This window comes from Natrix helvetica (genome assembly GCF_964273705.1).
Source record: "Natrix helvetica genome assembly, chromosome: 1".
NCBI classification, from domain to species: Eukaryota; Metazoa; Chordata; class Lepidosauria; order Squamata; family Natricidae; genus Natrix; species Natrix helvetica.
This window is the reverse complement of record NC_138548.1, coordinates 38,183,698-38,204,907: the sequence shown is the minus strand read 5'-3', so window position 1 is coordinate 38,204,907 and position 21,210 is coordinate 38,183,698. Positions and strand designations below refer to the sequence as shown.

Genomic DNA, 21,210 nt, shown 5'->3' with positions numbered 1-21,210 from the left:
ATCAGGTATGCCACACATAAAAAACAAAAGGGCTCTTTGTCTTTACTGTCATGTCACCATCTTGACTTTTTTTAGAACATAGAATAATAGAGTTGGAAGGAACCTTGGAGGTCATCTAGTCCAATCCTCTGCTCGAGCAGGAGACCCTTTACTATTTCAGAAAAATGATTGTCCAGTCTCTTCTTGAAAGCTTCCAGTAATGCAGCACCCCCATTAGGAAATTTCTCCTTAGTTCTAGGTTGCTTCTCTCCTTGGTTAGTTTCTCTCCATTGTTTTTTCTCTTTCCTTTTGGGGCTTTGGAAAATAGTTTGATCCATAGAAGCCATAGAATAACAGAGTTGGAAGGGACCTTGGAGGTCTTCTAGTCCAACTCCCTGCTCAGGCAGGAAACCCTACATCACTTCAGACAAATTGTTATCCAACATCTTCTTAAAAACTTCCAGTGTTGGAGCATTCACAACTTCTGGAGGCAAGTTGTTCCACTGATTAATTGTTCTGTCAGGAAATTTCTCCTTAGTTCTACGTTGCTTCTCTTCTTGATTAGTTTTGACCCATTGCTTCTTATCTGCCCTCAGGTGCCTTGGAGAATAGCTTGACTCCCTCTTCTTTGTGGCAACCCCTGAGATATTGGAACACTGCTATCATGTGTCTCCTAGTCCTTCTTTTCATTAAACTAGACATACCCAGTTCCTGCAACCGTTCTTCATATGTTTTAGCCTCCAGTCCCTTAATCATCTTAGTTGTTCTTCTCTGCACTCTTTCCAGAGTCTCAACATCTTTTTTACATCGTGGCTACCAAAACTGGATGCAGTATTCCAAGTATGGTCTTAGAATAGAATAGAATGAGTCGGAAGGGACCTTGTAGGTCTTCTAGTCCAGCCCCCTGCTCAAGCAGGAGAACCTATACCATTTCAGGTAAGTCTAGCTTTGTAAAGTGGTATTAGGACTTCATATGATCTTCATTCTATCCCTCTATTAATGCAGCCTAGGATTGCCTTGGCTATTTTGGCTGCCGCCGCACATGATCAGCTCATATTTAAGTGATTTTCCAGTAGGACTCCAAGATCCTTCTCACAGTCACTGGCATTAAGTCAAGTTTCACCTCGTCTATACCTACACACTTGGTTTTTCTTGCCTAAATGTATAAAACCTTACTTTTGAGTTTTGACTATACTCTGTGGATAACCCTGTTTGTTACTACTCCAAGCCTTGGGAAATCAAGAATGAGTAGTATGCTGGAGTCTTTTTTTCCTTTGAAATTCATTCTCTGTTCTTTTGCATCCTGTTTGATGCTATTGTCAAACTCATGTGTGCATAATGATGTGCTGACTTATTAGCTATCTGTCTGTCGACCATATTATCTACTACTGTAATCAAAGAATGATTCCCGGAAACGTTGTGCTATACTCCCTAACATTCAATATGATGTTTTGCTTTACTTTATTTAATCTCTACATTTAGTATGCCAAAAGAGGTTTTAATAGTGCTTTGATTAGCTGGAATGCTTATTTGTATTTTATAAATACAGTGACCATATGCCCTTTATTATAAGGGTCAGACTTTTATTTCAGTAATCTGCCCTTTAGATTTATTCAGCTTAATTATTTATTTCCTTGATTTTGCTCTTGAATTTTCCTTTGTGAGGCGAAGTTATAAACATACTTAAAAAAATAAAAGACCCTTATGAACCTGTTTCAGAGTTGCCCTCTTTTCAGGCTTCTGTTTTATTTTTCCAAGAAAATGTGGTCATTGTAATCTATAATGTGGCAGGATAGGGAGCAATTAAAGCAGAGAGGGCGTTTCAGCAAATGGAGCTAGAATATTTGTAGAGTCTGTCTCAAGAGAGATCTCCAGCATGGTTGCTTGGATTTACCTCAGGGTGGTTTTGTGGGTTTTTGTTTTGCTTGGGTGAGGTTTCTGAAAAAGGTTTTAAAAATTGGCAGGACCATTACCTGTCAGCAAATGTGTTCCTTAATTGGCATTCATTTGAGCAGGGTTTCTCAACCTTGGCAACATTAAACAGGATGGAGAATTCTGGGACTTGAAGTCCACACATTTTAACATTGTCATAGTTGAGAAATGCTGGATTAGTTGTCGCCTTTGTCTCTCTTGACAAAAATGGAATGTGATTTGGCAAGATGTGCCAGTCTTGGCTGAACTGCCCTCAGAAAGCAGGATTGTTCAAATGAATCCTTCATCCCTCCCACTCGCACAGTTTGAGGGGTAGGGTCCTCGATTTATGACCACAATTGAGCCCAAAGTGTCTTTTGCTAAGCTAGACAGTTGTTAAGTGTGTTTTGCACCATTTTACAACCTTTCCTGCCACAGTTGTTAAATCAACTGTGGCAAGTGGTTAAGTGACTAAATACGGTTGTTAAAGTGAATCTGCCTTCCAGATTATCTTGGCTTGTCGGAAGGTTGCAAAAAGTAATCCTATGACTCTGGGACAGTGCATCCATCATAAATACGAATCAGTTGCCAAGCATCTGAATTTTGAACATGTGACCATGGGGATACTGCAATGGTCGTTAGTGTGGGAAATGATCATAAGTCACTTTTTCAATGCCATTGTTCTAAATGAACTGTTGTAAGTTGAGAACTACCTATAGAGATAAACATATCTGTGGAAACCTGATGCACGGGACAAATAAAAGGGCTCTCTATGGCAACCATGGGGACGCAGTGGCTCAGTGGCTAAGACACTTAACTTGTCAATCAGAAAGGTCGGCAGTTTGGCGGTTCAAATTCCTAGCACCATGTAACGGAGTGAGCTCCCATTACTTGCTCCAGTTTCTGCCAACTTAGCAGTTTGAAATCATGTAAAAATGCAAGTAGAAAAATAGGAACCCCTTTTGGTGGGAAGGTAACAGCGTTCTGTGCGCCTTTAGCATTTAGTCATGCCAACCACATGACCACGGAGTCTTTGGACAGCGCTGGCTCTTCGGCTTTGAAATGAAGATGAGCACCGCCTCCTAGAGTTGGGAACAACTACCACATATGTGCAAGGGGAATTTTTACCTTTATGGCAACCATGAATAACTTTGGACTTTATAGAATTTTGTTTTTGAAAAAAAGCTGTTTCTTTCTTAGGGGCTAAGCAACAATAACTTCTTCTTCCCCCCACTCTGCCCCCACCCAGCCCCCCGTACTGTTACGTATTTCCAAGGCAGATTTTTAATGATAATTTAGCAGATTGCTTCCTGCTACCACAGGGGATTGTTCTGTTGGCAAGAACCACAAGTGCTTGGCAAAAAAATAAAATCAACCAGAAAGTATCATCTGATTCCGGATTTGGCATAAACCGGAGGTTTGATTAATCTCAAGAGCCAGGCAACCAGCCAGTTTTAGTGTGGGTTCTAGAAAGAAAACGAGGACAGTATCTTCTATGGCTCAACAGCTGATTGTAAAAGGCAGTTGATTAAAAATGTAAAAGACAGCAGTGTGGAAAACTGAGACCGGTAAACCAAGCAGCTGCCCTCTCGGCTTTCTATCCCTGCTGCTACTTCTAGGGATGAATGGAAAGACATCCAAAGCGAGGTCAAAGGTAACTCGGGGTGGGAGCGGGGGAATCATTACATCAGTGAGATGCACAGCTTCCTCCCAGTACAGTTGTGCCCTCTGGCAAGAGACTCAACAAAGCATGTTGGCCTTATGAGCTCTTGGTGCAGTATCTTTATCTGCAAAAGTAAGAGTAGGATCTATGGTAAAATGACAAAGAACCTTGTGGACACACCGCTACAGCAAATGTGCTGAAGGCAAGAGAAGTGCCTTTTAGGTATGACAAGATGTTTTGAGATGTTGCAAAAAGTTACTGGATAAGAAGATTTGGGCAAGATTTGAGAGAGTGGATAGGCTGGAATGTTTCAAACTTGGCCAATTTCAGATGTGTGGACTTCAACTCGTAGAATTTCTCAGCCAGTATTATCTTACATGTATTGTGATCTTAACGTTGCCAAACACTAAAATAGACAATATGCTATTCTAAAATATATCAGAGGTGAGATGCATTCTTACATGTCTTGTTTTCTTTGCTAGGGAACATAGCATGTATAAGTCAGAGCACTGAAGCTTTTGTTTCAAATATTTGATTGCTTTTGTCAGAATTTTATCCCTTTTTAGAAATTTGTGGGCACTGCCAATATGGATGATCAAGCTTGTTTTTATTTCAGTAAAAGTTAGAAACTTGATTAGGTTATTTACCATCCCGAAGATCAAGAGTTGGGCCTCTCTTTTACGTATAAAAAGTATGAAAGAAGAAAATATAGAAAAGTTTGATAGAAAGGTTAGTAAGATTTTATGAGCAGCTTGTGGAGAAGAAGAACTTTAGAACGGGGGTCTCCAACCTTGGCAACTTTATGACTTGTGGACTTCAACTCCCAGAATTCCTCAGCCAGCATGCCAGCATGCGCTGGCTGAGGAATTCTGGGAGTTGAAGTCCACAAGTCGTAAAGTTGCTAAGGTTAGAGACCCCTGCTTTAGAAGGTGGTGGTGACCCATCCTTTTGCCATTTGTATTTTTCTCAGTTCTTTGAATGGCAACTTGCATCAGCTTTAGCCAACATGGCTAGTAATTCAGGATGAAGGTGGTTCAGAACAAGGGCAAGGCATAATTTGGAGAGAAAAATTGAGATCTCTTAACCTTTGGAAGGCTGTCTTACTTTTGGACAATGTGGGTAGTTACAAAGCTCAGTTACTGAGAGAACTTTATTTTCCACGTAAGAATTTGAACCTTGGAGGAAAAGAGAGGGAGAATGCTTTGAGGATTTTTTCTATCCAAACAACCAATTTCATATCTGATATTCTGTTATTGGATAATCATTACATCCCCTGTCAAGATGCAAATAGAGGTTAATTATTTCCCAATGATTTTTGGTTTGGGCATAATTATGAATTCCCAAGTGAACACTTTCCATAGGTTGTGGGGCTGAAATTTTGTGATTTTGTTGTTGCCTGCCTAATTCAGTATCTGGCTGCAGACTTTCCTTTTATACCTGATTTATGTGTGACAAGTTGTTGTTGCAATAGCCTTTCACTAATCATATGAGACAAACAACATCTAGAATCCTTCTCTTTCCATCTTAGCAAATTAACTAAGTTAATTTTCTCCAAATTGCACCTGTCTTTGACTCTCTCAATAGTTGCCTATTTTTGCTTTTGTTTTAATTTATCTTATTTGTTTGTTTGTTTTGTCTTCCCAGGAACTGGAAGTGCTTCTCTCTCTCATGCCATCATCAGGACAATTGCCCCAACAGGGCATCTGTATACAGTGGAGTTCCACCAACAGAGAGCTGAAAAAGCTATAGAAGAGTTTGAAGAGCACAAAGTGGGGCATTTGGTGACAGTCAAGACCCAGGATGTCTGCAAAAATGGCTTTGGGGTCACCAACATCGCAGACGCAGTGTTTCTGGACATTCCATCCCCATGGGAAGCTGTAGGCCATGCCAAATTAGCATTAAAACATGAAGGTATGTATCTTTTTCAAAACTACTTGCTGGATAGTTTATTCCAACCTGTTACTTTCCAGATATGTTGGATTATTACTTTTATCATGCAACTGAGCATGGTTATCTTGCTGGATAACTGTGATGGGAATTGTATTCCAATACATTTGGAAGACAATAGATTGGGGAAAGACAGTCTAGGAAGGGTATCACTATGATTTGATTCGTGTTTTGCAAGATTTGGAGTCTAGGTGATTTCAGAATTTCCCAAACCTGTCTTACCTTCAGTCAGAGGATATTTTCCTAACCCCTCCTCAGCAGCCCCAGTTGGCTGAGGAAGGGAGAAAGATTTTTCTTAGGTCACATATTACTTTGGAAAAGAAAACTGGACCTCCATACTGTTTGCCATTTTGGGCACCTATGAGCATGGATGCTTATTTGAGTATGTAAGTGAACAAGTGCATGCTCCTTGATGTGAAAGGCAACTTATAGACTTGTATTTTAGATGTGATCTCTCCAATTTATAGTCATCTGAGGCAAGCATTTCTTTGTTATGGATCAGATAAAAGTGCCATAGCACTAACGTATATCTTGCTTGCAGACAGTAATGGAGAGGAAGCACTTTTGGCTTCTTTTCCTGATCGGAAATGTTTTCAGAGAAGATAAATGTACTCTTATCCTTATAAAATCCAGAGTGTATTTTATTCTTACCCTTGTTTTGTTAATGTTTTTGTACACTGAAGTAAGACCTTTTAAAATTTATATTATGGTGGTCATTGGACACACACAGTAAAGTCTTATCAAATGTGCAGCTGCCAGTTTTCAATAGATAGTATATTCCATCTATTCCAGAGAGCAGAAAAAGTTTCTCAAACCTGCTTTCTCCGGCATTTATCTTGAGTTAACTATGAATGCTAACCATTTGTTTAATGATAAGGCTGCAATGGCATGTATAAGTAAGTCTTATGAACTACAGAAGATGTATCTGGCCAGACATTCATAGGATTATGTCAAAGGAGACAGTGAAACCAGAAAATCATCAGCTTGTTGTGTTAGAATGATTGGTACCTGTCTGTGAGAGATCAGTTAATTTCACAAATTGGATGCCTTACTTTAGAGACTGTTAATTAATTTAAATAACCATAAGAAAAATGCTTCGGGCTTTTCAACAAGCAGCAAGAGGAAGAAAACAACTTTCTCCCACTGGTTTGTCTTTGATTACCAATTGTAGCTGGCTTATGCATAATAGAAAACGCTCTTGAACTTCTGTCAAGCGTATTCTAGTTGAACTACAAGTGTGTGGGAAGACATAGTAGCATAATTTGCTGAATGTAAATGTTCTCTGACATTTTGTTAATAGCATTCGTACGTGTGACTTGCATACACACACACAATTACTTTCTTCTAATAATTCTGGGATTCAATGGCGCTTTTGTTTCTATTTCTTATGAACCTTTATAGCTTTAGTCCAGATCAGCATACATTATTAATTTATTTGTTCGATTTTTCTAGCCGCCCATCTCTGTCAGTGGCTCTGAGCAGCTTACAACTCAGAAAATTCTTTACAATTAAAAACACTAAAAATATTTGAAAACAATAAAACGAGTAAACCGCTAAAAATGTCCAGATTAAATATGGACATGGGAGCACGATTCTTGGCCAGTTAGCAATTCAACCAGGAAACAGGGTCCCTAACACATTCAGATTTTTGGGGGTTTATGAAAGGCTAACAGGATTGGGGCCATCCTAACTTCTAAAGCAGAGGTCTTCAAACTTGGCAACTTTAAGACTTGTGGACTTCAATTGAAGTCCACAAGTCTTAAAGTTGCCAAGTTTGCAGATACCTGGTCTAAAGAGAGGATGTTCTGAGGAAAAAAGTTTGCCAGCCAACATTTTCAGCGTCCTGCTCGATCTGGTTGGATAGGTAGAGAATGCTGGAAAAAGGCAACCCCTCAGCTACCCCAGTCCCAAGTGATGTAGGGCGTTGACACACTGGTAGCCAGCGCAGCTCACGCAAAAGTGGTGTTACATGTGCTATATATCTGGCACCGTTTACTACCTGAACAGATGCATTCTGCATCAGATGAAGTTTCTGAAGGGTGGTCCCATGTATAGATTATATGTAGTGTAACCTAGAGGTTCCAAGGCCATGAACAGGGCCTCCTGATCACGGTATGGGCACAATTGGTGCATCATCTGAAAGTGTGCAAGGGCCCTCCTAGTCACGCCTGTCACCTGCTCTTCAAGCAGGGGCCGTGAGTCTAGGAAGACACTCAGGTCTGTCTGGGGCAGTGCAACCAATCCAGAACCAAAGGTGAAAGAAGCTTGTCTCTGGGGTGTCCAAATACCCACAGCCTGCTGAAGTTGAGTCGGAGCCCATTTTACCTCATCCACTCCCCAGTAGTCTCCAGACACAGGACTTAAGGGGCCTAAGCTAGATATAAAAGCTGAGTGTCATATATTGATGATATCTCATTCCAAACCGATGGATCACCTCACCCAGCAATGTCATATAAATGTTAAATAGGAGAAAGATCAGAATTATGAGGCATCCTGCAAAGTAAGATCCACGGGCTGGATATCTCCTTCTATCAGCATTGACTGGAACTGGCCCCCAAGAAAGGGGAACCACCTCAGCTGACTACCAGAGGTGGTATTCAGCAGGTTCTGACCAGTTCTGGAGAACAGGTGGAGGACATTTTGAGTAGTTCGGAGAACCTGTAAATACCACCTCAGACTAACCCCGCCCTCATCTATTCTCTGCCTTCCGAGTCCCAGCTGATCAGGAGGGAATGGGGATTTTGCAATAACCTTCCCCTGGAGGTGGAATGAATGGAGATTTTACAGTATCCTTCCCCTGGAGTGGAGAGGGAATGGGGATTTTATAGTATCCTTCCCCTGCCATGCCCACCAAATCATGCCATGTCCACCAAGCCATGCCACACCCACCAAGCCATGCCACACCCACCAAGCCATGCCCACAAAACCAGTAGTAAAATTTTTTGAATCCCACCACTGCTGCCTACCTCTAGTGATCAGAGCCTGCCCAGAAGGATACCATGATCAATGATGTCGAACACCACTGAAAAGTCAAGAAGAGCCAGGATGTATGAACTACCTGTATCCTACTCTTGTTAGAGGTCATCCATGAGAGCGAACTATGCCAACTCAGTCCCATATCTTGGTCTGAACCGCCACTGAAAGGAATCTAGATAATCTGTCCCATCTAAGGTTCTCTGAAGCGGCTTTGTGACCACTTTCTCCATAACTTTCCCTAGAAAGGGGAGATTGGAAACCAAACAAAAGCTGCCTAGACTAGCTGGGTCAAGGAATGGTCTTTTGAGGAGGAGGCAATGCCACTGGTTCTTTAAGAGCTAGGGTGGAAATCATTCTTTCTCTCAAGGAGAAGTTAACTGTTGCCCAGACTTACTCATTCATCCCATCCTGTGAAGCCTTAATTAGCCAGGAGGAACATGGATGTAAGACGCAAGTGGTAAAACTAGCAGCCCACTTCCTCCACTTCCTCCGATTCCATGGCCTCAAACTCTTTTCAGATCACCTTGCCATATGTAGCCACCGCCACCTCCATTGACTCTGCTATAAGGCTGAAGTCCAACCTAGAATGAATGCGACCAATTTGGTTTGCAGATGCTCAGCATATTCTTCATAGTAACCCTTTAGGTGGCCTTTGGCAATGTTCCCTCTGAGGACAGGCTGAATGCCCAAAACAGGACCACTGGGCAATTATCAGCAGACACAACAGGAGCAGAAAAGTAGTTATATTTCACCATGCTTATCGCCAAAAGATAGGCCTTAATAGCGGTTCTAGCTCATTTCCGATGACCTTTGTTCCTTGTCTTTTGCCAGCCTATTATATGCACTTTATGTGATCTGCTCGTGGATAGTCATCTCTCCATCATAATAATCTTCAGTAATGCATGATCTACAAGCTTGAATGGATCACTAGAGAAATGATCATAAGTTGGAGCCACTTGCACTAATCTGCAAAACAATTGCATAGTTACTTTAGAATATAAATTCTATAGTAATTTGTGTTGGTTTTCTGAATAGGTTGTACAAAGTGTACAGTAGATTATACAAAAGATTTTGAATGTCAGTTTCTTTAGTACAGTTGTCAAATAGTTATCTTGGGGGATGGAAGTCACCCTTTACATAAAAAAAATGGCAGAACATTTCCTTTCTATTATTGTTCCCACATTTAGCTACCTTAAATACAAGACAAACTAACTGATATCTCATGCCAAATGGAGACTAAAGATTTATTATTCTCTTCTATCCAGTTCTCCTGATTCCAAACATATTTATATAACCAGTCAGGGATGAGTGACTTTTGGGGAATTCTATAATCTTATAGCTGGGTATAAATCTCTCTGTAAAGAATAAATACTGCTAACGTATTTTAAATTCTGTGTTGTTTCATAGCGGATGTCTTGGAATGGCTCCATTAGCTCTTTTTTGTTTGTTTGTTCTAGAAACCACCTGATTTCCCGGACCTAGCTTAAATTGTGTTGATCTTTTATTTGGAATAATTTGAGCAGAGACTAATGTAACAAGATTTTGGAGCTATAGAAGGATGCTCCCATCATCCCAGGAAGGCTAGTACATTGGATCTGTTAAAGGTCACCCATGTTTTAATTTCAAGCAAAATGCCTATGTTATCGGTTAAGCTTGAATAAAATGTTCATAGCTTGCTAATTAATTAATTTCCCAGATCCAGCTGAATTGAATCACTTTGTTGCTTTGGGCATGATGAGGATACTTGACAGCTTCCACTTATGCTAGATTTGTGATTTGGACATAATGTTGTTGTTTCCTTGTCCACAACTTTGCATGTCTCTGGATAGAATGTTGATTGATTGGCCCTGTTGAAGTAAATCCAGGCAGATTTTGTAATGGGAGACCAATGGTGCTATTATAGAGGAGAGGGCTCTTTTTTCCTTTCAATTCAACTTTACAGTAGAGAGTGATATTTATATGGGAGAGGCTGTAGTCCACGGATGTCAAACATGCTGCGTCACATTGCCATCAGGTGATACATTTCATGATGGCTTTTCTCTTCGCGGAGCTGGGGTGGGCATGGCCTGCACATGATGCATCTGGCACGCAGGCTGCCAGTTTGACACCTCTGCTCTCGTCTTGTGGCATCAGGTGCAGTGTCAATGTACCTGATGCCACAAGACTATGGAATCACATCATTGAGATTGCTGGGACTTTGTCTTAAGTAGATTATGTTGGCAGCTGGACATGTAACCCAATTCCCATTGCCTCTTGGGTAAATAATTAATTTACACAAACTAGATCATCCAAATAAAACCCTGTATCCTAATGTTTCATGCTTAATGGCCTTAAGATGCAATTGCTTTCTTAAATGAGCAAATTGTACTGTGTTGAAGTATTATAGTCTGAATAATTCAGCAAATCTTGCCAACTATTTCCAAAATTTGATGCTTTTTGTTAGTTCTCAGGGGGAAAACACCAGTGAGTATTTTGTACTTATTCATCAGAATTCTTAGGACCAAACTGTATGAGAAGAAGCCTTTCATGTCATTAGGAATTGTGTGGATGGAGTTTAGAAAGTAAATACCAAGTCATGCTCTTATCCGTCCATCACTAATCTAGAGAGGAACAAATTGGAGAACGCTACTCTAAGCTAAATGTTAACTGTGATCTATACATACACCATTTTATTTGACAGAGGATGTTAATTTTTATTTTACACATTCCACAAATCCCTAACGAGGAGATAAGGAGGAAGAGTGCATTCTCCATAGTGAGGGGAGGAGTATCCAGGATGGGTTGGCCTTGTCCTCTCTTGATTGGACTAAGTCAGATAAGCTCTTTTAGCCACCCCTTGGTCACCAGGATCCACCAAGTTATCAACTCAGTCCATCAACGGACGGCTGTGTTCATCCTGAGATCCTGAAGAAACTTAAAGGAAAAATTTTAAATTGCTACAAAAGTGATCGAAATTGCTTCTACTCTGCCTGATCAATCGCTAGAGGCTGAGGAAACCCCCAGCGGGGGTAGAAAGCCCACGCAGCAACCGCTAAGGTGGCACACAGCCCAGGTCACAGAGCGAGACCCAGGGCACTAAGTAAGGACTCTCACCAAAGACAGGCAAGCAAGCTCCGCAGAGGCCTCTGCAGCAGGGGCAGTGCCCAAGGAGGCTCTAAGGCGCCGGAGTGCTCCACCGCTCCCCTCAGGGGTGGAGCGCCGAACTGTGGCATTTTAAAATGTCCCGGAGCACCCACGCTGGCAGCGATCGCCAGAGAACAAGGTGAGAGCCAGAGATGCTCAGAAAGAGCTGCGGGAGGCAGGGGGAGGCAAGAGAGAGCCCCCAGCAGCAGTGGAAGCCGTGCGGCAGCCTGCAAAGGCACAAGCCGCTTCCACGTGCTCCCAGGAAGAGGAGCTTTTTGAATTTGGAGGCGGGAGCCATTTTGAAACCATGTGGTCCAAGATGGCAGCCCCCAGCAGCTCAGAGGAAGCTGGCAGGAACCAAGCACTCAACCCTGCAGCCAGCAACCCCACCGGAGGCACTGAGGAGCCCTTAAAAAGGTTAGAAACCATCTCGGAGGCATCAGTCAAGGCCGGGGGAGGCAAGACAAAGGCCAAAAGGAAGCATATCTCCACCATGGGGGCTAAAGAGGCAGGCTGTGGATCCAAACTCCCCAAGCCTAGCTCCAAGTATGAAAAGCAGAGGCACCAAGCCTTGGAACACATCGGCCACAAGGCCAGCGACAGGAAGACCCCCACCCCTGGTCTGGAACCTGAGGGAAGATCACCTGGCAGGGCTGCAGAAAGGGACCCAGGTGAAGGATTCCCTTCTACACCTCAGGATTTGTCATCCTGTGTTCCGGCAACCTTGCTATCACAATTTATGCAAGCCCTATTCAATCTTTTTCTGTGTGCCAGACTAGCCGGAGAAGCCCAGACAGGGCAACGAGGCTCAGATCGCTGCTGAGACTTTCCCTTTAAAGAAGTTCTTCCCTTTAAGGAAGAGAAAGGAAAGCAGCTGAAGGAGGGGGCGGCAAGGCTCTCAGCAAGCTGCTGTTAACAGCAGGAGGCCACAGGAGAGAGTGGGGCAGCTCTTAGTAGCACAAGCCGCTTTTTCAAAACCCTGACCGGCAGCTCTTAGTAGCACAAGCCGCTTTTTCAAAGCCCTGACCGGCAGGGCTGTTGTATTTGCCGCGCAGCGCTATTTGAAAAGAAGGGGGAGGAGAGTCCCCACATGGCCCAAGATGGTGGCCTCCTGCAACTCGGAGGACACAGGCAGGAATCAAGTCCTCGCTTCTAAAGCCGGCAGCCCCACTGGAGGGGCAGAAAAGCCTCCAATCAGGTTAGAGATTACCCATGAAGGTCCACCCAAGGGTGGGAGTGGCAAGGCAAAGAGCAAAATGAAGCACACCTCCTCCAGGGTGGCTAAAGAGGCAAGTTCCGGCTCCAAGCCTCCCAAACCTTCCTCTAAATATGAAAGGCAGAGGCATAAAGCCCTAGGGCGCATCTGCCATAAGGCCATCAGCAAGAAGGCTTCCCCTGGTCTGGAGCCTGATGCGATCACAGAGGTGGATCCTTCCCAGCAAGTGAGTATTCCCACTGATACCTCAGGCATCTGGGGCTATATCCAGGGCTGGCAGTCTCCCTCACTACGGGGCATTCTCCTCAAGCCTCATTTTTACCTCTGCAGGCATGGGGGTGGGGCAACCATCCGAGGCAGAACAGTGTAAAGATTAGGTTATTTTCCTGTACACCGCTTGGAGAGTCCAAGCAATGGGTTAATTCAGTCTGCTTGCCCTTAGGACTGAGGAACTATTTTTCCTTAAGCCACACCTCCTCCTGGTGTGCTCAATCCCCCAGAATTCTTCCTCAGTCAGCCCGTTTGGACGTATTTAGTTAGAGCTCTGAGCTAAATTGATCCTTTTTTTGGCTTGGACTCTCAAATTACGTTTAAAGTTTTTCTCTACTATTCCTCCAACATCGTGAGACTTTTCTCTCTTAAATTCTGCGACTTTCTTCAGTACAATCTGCACTTGAAGGCCAGGAGGTAAGCTGGAAGGTGGTGGGGGGTGCCCCTCAGCCGATCCTCTTGGGACGGCTTCGGAGGCCTGCCGCTTGTCGTTTAAAACGGCGCGGCTGCAGCGGCGAGGTTCCTAAGTCCCCAGGCCCCTCGTTTGTTATTTTCGTCGAAGTTTTTTCGCTCCCCGGCCTGCTAGAGGACCTCTGCCGCAGGGAGGAGTGGGCGATCGTCGCCATTGCGAGGCGCGTTCGCCCCTCGCTCTCCCTTAGCCCCACGCTGTTGCGGCGGCCATTTTTAGGCGCGAAAATAGCGCGCCCAGCCATGGCCGCCATTTTGCATCAGCCTCGTTGTTCAGGAGGCCGCTGGAGGTGGCAGGGCCTAGCAAGGGTTTCTCGGGCTAGGATCGCCACCTTCGCCCTTTGTCTATTTTTGCGAGCGGCGCTGGTTCCTGTGCCATTCCAACGGTCATCATACCGGCTCAGGGAGGAGGCCTTAAGTAAGCGCAGGCCTAAAGATTTTTTCTATAGTCATTCTCCTCCCTGCTTCTCCTGCGGAGCTTTGCACCTCGGTGCAGGCCCCAATCCTACCCCTGGGCCTCCGACTGGTGTGAAACATGGGATGATTTCATAGTATTGATTCGATTAATTGTATATATGGCAATTTTAACGATCATTTCGTTTTGTTTCCCATTACAGCACCCAGTCTATATCTATCCTTCTGCCTTATCATAGCCTTGCTCCATCTTGTGTGGTCATTGACTATGGACCTGCCCAGTCCTCCCGATTCCCAAGACGCTAGGCCGAGCCTCTCGCAGGCCCCTAGCAAGGGTTCCTCCTCTTCGGGGAGTGGGGGTGCGGGCAAGAGTGGTGGGGGTAGCTCTGGGAAACAGCGTTCCAGAACCCCTTCGGTAGCTGAGGCCAAGGATGCTGAAAGGCGCCAGCGGGCCCTTGACAAGCAATTCGAGAAGGCCAGACGCCAGGCAGACAGGGTGCAGTCCCTTTCAGGAGCCCCTCCCTCCCGGGAAGATCTCCAGTCGGTCCTCGCCGAGGAGGTGGAATCCCAGGACCTATCCCCTAATAGGTCATTTGCAGAGCCGGCTTCCCCGGTCCCTTCTTGGGCCTGTGAACAGGTTCCTCCCCCTGGGGATGCTAGCATAGACGATATGCAGGGTGAGGCTTCACCCCCCCTAGAAGAGGGCCTGGATCCCGATTCTGACTCTGAGGAGTTATCGCCCCGCATGCAGGAGCTAATGGCCCGCGCCATTGCCAAGGGCATCACGGAGGCCATGAAATTTAAAAGTCCTACCGCAGCGGCCCCTAGGGGTCCTAAACCCGATCAGGCAGCTCCGCCCCCAGGCAAGCGTGCTCGCCATCCTTCCCTGGATTCCTCGGTGGTCAGCGAGGCCTCTGCCATTGAGGACCCTGACCCGGAGGTGCTAGGCCTCTCGGACGACGAGGACCTTCCCCCCGAAGCGCCCGCCTTTGCGGGTCTCTTCAAGCCCAGCCTTTTTAAATCGGTCCTTCACAAGGTCAAGGCTGCCACCAGGGTGGGGATCAAGCCCAAGCCGACCGCGCCGGCGGATGATGCCCCTCCGGCTAATCCCAATGCGGTCATGTTTGATGTGCCAGCGCCCCAGCAAGAGCTGGTTCCGGTCCCGGGGCTGTTCCTCGACTTAATCCAGCGCCAGTGGGCTCAGCCAGCCACGCAATCCTCTCCCAGTGGGGTAGATAGGAAGCTTTATACTATGGAGCCAGTGTTGGAGGACCTTCTGGCCCTTCCCACTGTCGACCCGCCCATCGCTGCGCTCACTTCCAACTCCTCGCTACCGGCCGACCTCCTGGAAGGCCTTAAGGCGGAGGACAAGAAGGCGGAAAAGGCGTGCCACAAGACCCATCTGGCGGCTGCCTGGGCCATCAGGGCCTCTTCTTCCGCTTCCTTTTTTAATAGGGCCTCTGTGATCTGGCTGCGCGAGCTCCTAAACAAGCTCCCGGCGGGAGACATACGTCTCCACCAGGACGTGTCAAAAATAATCGCGGCCTCCCAGTATGCCGCTGACGCGTCCCTCAATGCCACCAAATTTGCCTCCAGGGCCCTCGGTTCTAACATAACTTCCCGCCGACTGATCTGGCTCCGACATTGGCAAGCGGACCAGAAAAACAAATGGAAACTGGCTTCCGCCCCCTTTAAGGGGTCCAAATTGTTTGGCGAGTCCCTGGATCCTCTCCTCATTGAGTCCAAGGACAAGAGGAAGATCCTACCTTCTCTAAATAAAAAGCAGGAACGTAAGGCCGCTCCCTACTCTAGGAGGCAGTCCTTTCGTGCCTCCGAGCCTTCCACCTCTGCCTCTTCCTTCTCTCCCGCTAATAGGTCCTTCGGCCAGCAGGGCGACAGGTCCCAAGACAGAGCGCCTTTTCGGGACAGAGGCAGGCAGCAGTTCGGCTTCCGCAAGTATAACCGCGGTGGGGCCTCCAACAGGCCGTTCCGTAAGTCAAAGTGACTGCCAGGGCTTGGCGCCCATCGGGGGTCGCCTCCAGCTGTTCGCCTCCCATTGGGCCCAGAACACCGAGGATGCTTGGGTTCTGCAGACAGTCAGGGAAGGCCTCTCCCTGGAATTCCTGTCCCTTCCCCCTCGGACCTTCATCCGGTGCCCTGTCCCGTCCTGCCCCCAAAAGAGGCAGCGTATGGACCAGGAAGTCCGTCACCTCCTGGACATCAGGGCCGTGGAACCAGTTCCCCAAGGCGAAGAGGGGAAGGGGTTTTACTCCATCCTCTTCCTGGTACCAAAGAACTCGGGGGGGTGGAGAGCCATCTTGGACCTCAAGAACCTCAACAGGCATATCGCCTACCGGAGGTTCAAGATGCAGTCTCTGCAGTCCATTCTGGCGGGGATTCGACAGGGAGATCTTCTCACATCTATAGATCTCAAAGAGGCATACCTCCACATCCCCATCCGTCCTCAGCACAGGAAGTTCCTGCGCTTCTATTATGCGGGTCGCCACTTCCAGTACAAAGCTCTTCCATTCGGCCTCTCGTCCGCTCCTCGGACGTTTACCAAAGTGCTGGCGGTAGTGGCGGCTCAGCTAAGACGCAGGCCCATAAGGCTCCAGTGCTACCTGGACGACATCCTGATCCAGTCGTCGTCCAGGCAGCAGGCCCTTCGGGATCTCCAAACCACTATGAGATCCCTCAGAAATCACGGCTTCTCTCTAAACATAGAGAAGAGCCATCTCACTCCAACCAACAGACTTGTACATCTGGGGGCGGTGATAGATACCAACTTGTGCAGGGTTTTCCTTTCCCGAGACAGGTTGACCGGTCTAAGGTCCATGACCCACAAGGTGTTGAGCTTGAGGCAGGCTCCAGTGGTCCTTCTGTCGCAGCTGCTGGGAAAAATGATCTCCTGCATTTCCATCGTGCCGTGGGCCCGCCTGCATTCCAGGTCTCTTCAGTGGCTGCTGCTGCCGCACCAGAGGGCATCCAGGAGCAACTCTACCAGGCCGATTCGAGTTCCCCCGGACGTGAGGAGGTCTCTCCGCTGGTGGGTGTCTCCGGCCATCCTCAAGGGCCACCTATTCAAGGAACCCGAGAGGTTGATCATCACCACAGACGCCAGCCTCTCCGGCTGGGGAGCCCACATGGGGTCCCTGGTTGTTCAGGGCAAGTGGTCCCAAGTGGAATCCAGCTACAGCATCAACCTGCTGGAACTGAGAGCTGCTCGCCTGGCCCTGCGCCATTTCAGCCGGCCCATCCATCGTCAACATGTGCTTCTGATGACGGACAATGTGGCCACCAAGGCCCACATCAACCGCCAGGGCGGCACCAGATCCAGAGCACTGATGAGAGAGGCGGAGTCCCTGGGACGCTGGGCGGAGCGCCATCTGGAATCCCTTCGCTCCGACCATATCTCCGGAGTGGACAACACACAGGCCGACTGGCTGAGCAGGACGACCATAGATCCTGCGGAGTGGAAACTGGACCCTCGCCTGTTCCACCAGATGTCCGACAGATTCGGGACTCCGGCCGTAGACCTGTTTGCGTCAAGGGACAACAAGCAGCTCGACCGCTTCTACTCCCGGTTCTTCACCCCGGGGGCGGAGGGGACAGACGCACTGCGTTGCAAGTGGCCCCGCGAGCTACTGTATGCCTTCCCTCCCCTGCCTCTCCTCCCTCAATTCATCTCCAAAGTCATCGCAGAGGGAGCAGAGGTCCTTCTCGTGGCCCCGCATTGGCCCCGCAGGTCGTGGTTTGCCGACCTTGTCCACCTGTCGGTGTCTCCTCCGTGGCGCATTCCTCCGGACCAGATCTCCCTCAGCCAGGGGGCCGTGATTCACCCAGAGCCCCAGTGGCTCCAGTTGGCCGTCTGGCACTTGAGGGGGACCAACTAAAAGACCAAGGCCTGTCGGAGGAGGTAGTGAACACCATTCAGGCGGCTAGACGCCCTTCAACCACTAGGATTTATGATGCGTCCTGGGCCGCCTTCGCCAAGTGGTGTGAGGAGCTGCTCATCGAGCCGACGACCGCGCCTGTTCCCAGAGTGCTTGACTTCCTTCAAGCGGGACTCAACAAGGGCCTGGCCCCGAACACCCTTCGACGCCAAGTGGCGGCTTTGTCTACTGTCTGGTCGGGCGACCACCTTTTGCCTCTCAGCAAAATCCCGAAGGTGCGTCTTTTCCTCAAGGGCGCTTCTAACCTTCGCCCTCCCACCGTTCATCGCTATCCTACTTGGCAGCTGTCCGTGGTCCTGCGGGCCCTCTCTGGCCCTCCATTCGAGCCTTTACGCACTACTTCTCTTCGATTCCTGACGCTGAAGACGGCCTTCTTGATTGCCATCACGTCAGCTCGCCGGATTTCGGAGCTGGCGGCTCTCTCTGTTCGCCAGGATCTGTGCGTCATCCACCCTGACAGGGTCATTTTGAGGCTGGACCCGACCTTTACCCCCAAAGTAAACTCATGGTTCCATAGAGCGCAAGACATTGTGTTGCCAAATTTTTGTCCTCATCCGTCGCATCCCAGAGAGCGATCCTGGCACAATCTTGATGTCAGGAGGGCCCTGAAGGTCTACATCGCTCGTACTGCGGAATTCAGGAAGTCAGAGGCTCTTTTCCTCTCCTTCCAGCCCGGTTCCCTAGGGAAGAAGGTCACTTCCTCCACAATTGGCAGGTGGCTTCGCGCTTGCATTGCGACTGCCTATGAAAGTCAATCCAAGGCCGTTCCGCGCGGCATCACTGCACACTCCACACGAAGTGCTGCTACTTCAGCGGCCTGGGCCACCCAGGCCTCGATCCTGGACATCTGCAGGGCCGCTACGTGGTCCTCTCCTTCTCCATTTGTGCGACACTATAAACTGGACATTTTCGCCTCGGCTGAGGCGTCTTTCGGCAGGCGTGTGCTCCAGGCGGTTGTGTCAGAGACCGAATCCCGGGAGCCTTCTTCTGCCCACCCAGATGGACAATAACTTTGGTATGTCCCATTGCTTGGACTCTCCAAGCGGTGTACAGGAAAATGACCATTGGCTTACCTGAAGGGTCCTTTTCTGTACACCGCGGGAGAGTCCAACCCACCCTGGCTCTCAAGGCCGGGATTCGGGTTCCTCGTGTCAACAGTACATCATCTTGGACGCTTCGCTCCGTCCGCACGAACTGACTCCTTCAAAGAATTCTGGGGGATTGAGCACACCAGGAGGAGGTGTGGCTTAAGGAAAAATAGTTCCTCAGTCCTAAGGGCAAGCAGACTGAATTAACCCATTGCTTGGACTCTCCCGCGGTGTACAGAAAAGGACCCTTCAGGTAAGCCAATGGTCATTTTGAGCTCCCCTTGAGTAAAAGGGACATTGAAGTTGAATCCCAAACCCTGTTTGCAGTCTAATTGAAATCAGCTGCCAGGATTTGGAGCGTTTCAGTGAGAAAGGCTGATTATCTCTCCTGAGATGAAGGTCTCTGTTGTGATTAAGAAAATGTGTTAAAAAGGGGCCAAGAGTTGCATGAGAAATGCAGCTTCTACCACCTAGCTGATTCAATCTGCTCTGGAAAGCCTGTTTTTGTTCTTCTCAGATCCTGCAAAGTTAGAAAAGCATGTTTCCTCTCTCTCCTTGTTTGAAAGCAAGATCGACCTTGTTTCCATCAAATTGAGCTCCAGGGGAAGGGATCCAGGAATCCCATGATAAAGCAGCCCCACCCCTTCCCAACCTATGTAATCTGATCCACTGTTGTTAAGGCCAAACACATGTGGCCTAAGAAAGAAAGAGAAACCTGATGCAGATTCCAAGCCTTACTCCTTAAGTGGTTGTAAAATCCTTCCACTTTTGTAAAAGTGGAAAGATCTCCATGGAAACAAAACTTGAATGAAAAAGAGTCAGCTAGCCCAGACCCAACCTCCCAAATCCTTTGAACTTTAATAATAAGTTGTCCTGACAATGAGGGGCAATAAAGACCCCCAAACCATCCCAACATCAGCTTACCTTGTGTGTGCAAAGCCTTCGGGCAGCCAAAGGGCCAAAAGACAGATGTAGTTCAGCTGAAGAGATTATTATGCTCTTGTGGATTGGTTACTATTGTTTATGTATTATTTGGGAAGGGCTCAACCCCTATAGAAGGTACCAAGCTAGCCAGGTCCAAGACGGGTTCTGAGTTCGGGTAAAGGCCCTTAGAAATTCCAAAAACTGGAGAGTCACCTTGACAACCTAACCAGCAGAATAGCCTTGGCAACTAGAGCTGAGGTGGCACAGGGGTTAGAGTGCAGAACTGCAGGCTACTTCAGCTGACTGCTAGCTACAGTTTGGCAGTTCAAATCTCACTGGCTCAAGATTGACTCAGCCTTCCATCCTTTAACAGCAAGGAAGGCGCCATTACGAGTCACTCCAAACAGTAGGCACAAGCAGCGCCCTCTAGTGGCTCTTCAACAAACTGCAATCCAGTATTTCAGGCCAACACTTGCAATGCCTAGTGGCCGACAAGTGATGTGCGCCTGCATCTACAAAGCATTGCATCGCACCCTAGTGGCCAACTCGTGAACTGTGCCTGCATCTCCAAAGCCCTGCAATGCACTCTAGTGGCTGACCAGTGAACTACATCTACTAAGTTTTGCAACGCACTCTAGTGGCTGACACTTGAACTGCGCCTGCATTTACAAAGTCTGGCAGCACACTCTAGTGGCTGACACATGAACTGCGCTTGCATCTCCAAAGGCCTCCAAAGGCCTACTCTAGTGGCTGACCAGTGAATTGCGTCTGTATCTACAAAGTTTTGCAATGCACTCTAGTGGCTGACACATGAACTGCACCTGCATCTACAAAGTCTTGCAACGCACCCTAGTGGCCGACAAGTGAATTGAACTCAAAGAATTCATAATACCTTCAAGAAATTTTCTGAGCTAATCCTAGTCATAGAATCATAGCACCCTTCTAGCCATGGCAAAAGGGTCAGACAGGCCGGTCCACATGTCTGAACCCACCACAAACTCAGTATTGGATGTCCAACTATGAGAAATCGCAAAAGCACCTCAGATAGCCTATGACCTTAGATAGCATTCGCTGAGGGCAGAACATATAGGAGGGGTGGACAACATCAGAGCCAACTGGCTCAGCCGGACTGAAGTGGACAATTCGGAGTGGAAGCTGTAGCCAGCAATCTTCGAGGAGCTGGCAGAGTGCTTCGGAGGCCCAGAGGTCAACCTATTCACCACCCCTCTCAATGCCCAGCTCCTGAGGTTTTACTCCAGGTACTGGACACGGGGGGCA

The 21,210-nt window shown here is 47.4% G+C and overlaps 1 protein-coding gene across 1 annotated transcript in view; it reads left to right on the top strand.

Moving 5' to 3' along the window:
• TRMT61A (tRNA methyltransferase 61A) overlaps window positions 1-21,210 on the top strand; it is a 58,512-nt gene that overhangs the window by 18,506 nt on the left and 18,796 nt on the right. Inside the window, exon 3 of the mRNA XM_081939947.1 lies at window positions 5,198-5,464. Within this exon, the coding sequence (XP_081796073.1) occupies window positions 5,198-5,464 (267 nt within the window). The remainder of the gene's footprint in view (window positions 1-5,197; window positions 5,465-21,210) is intronic.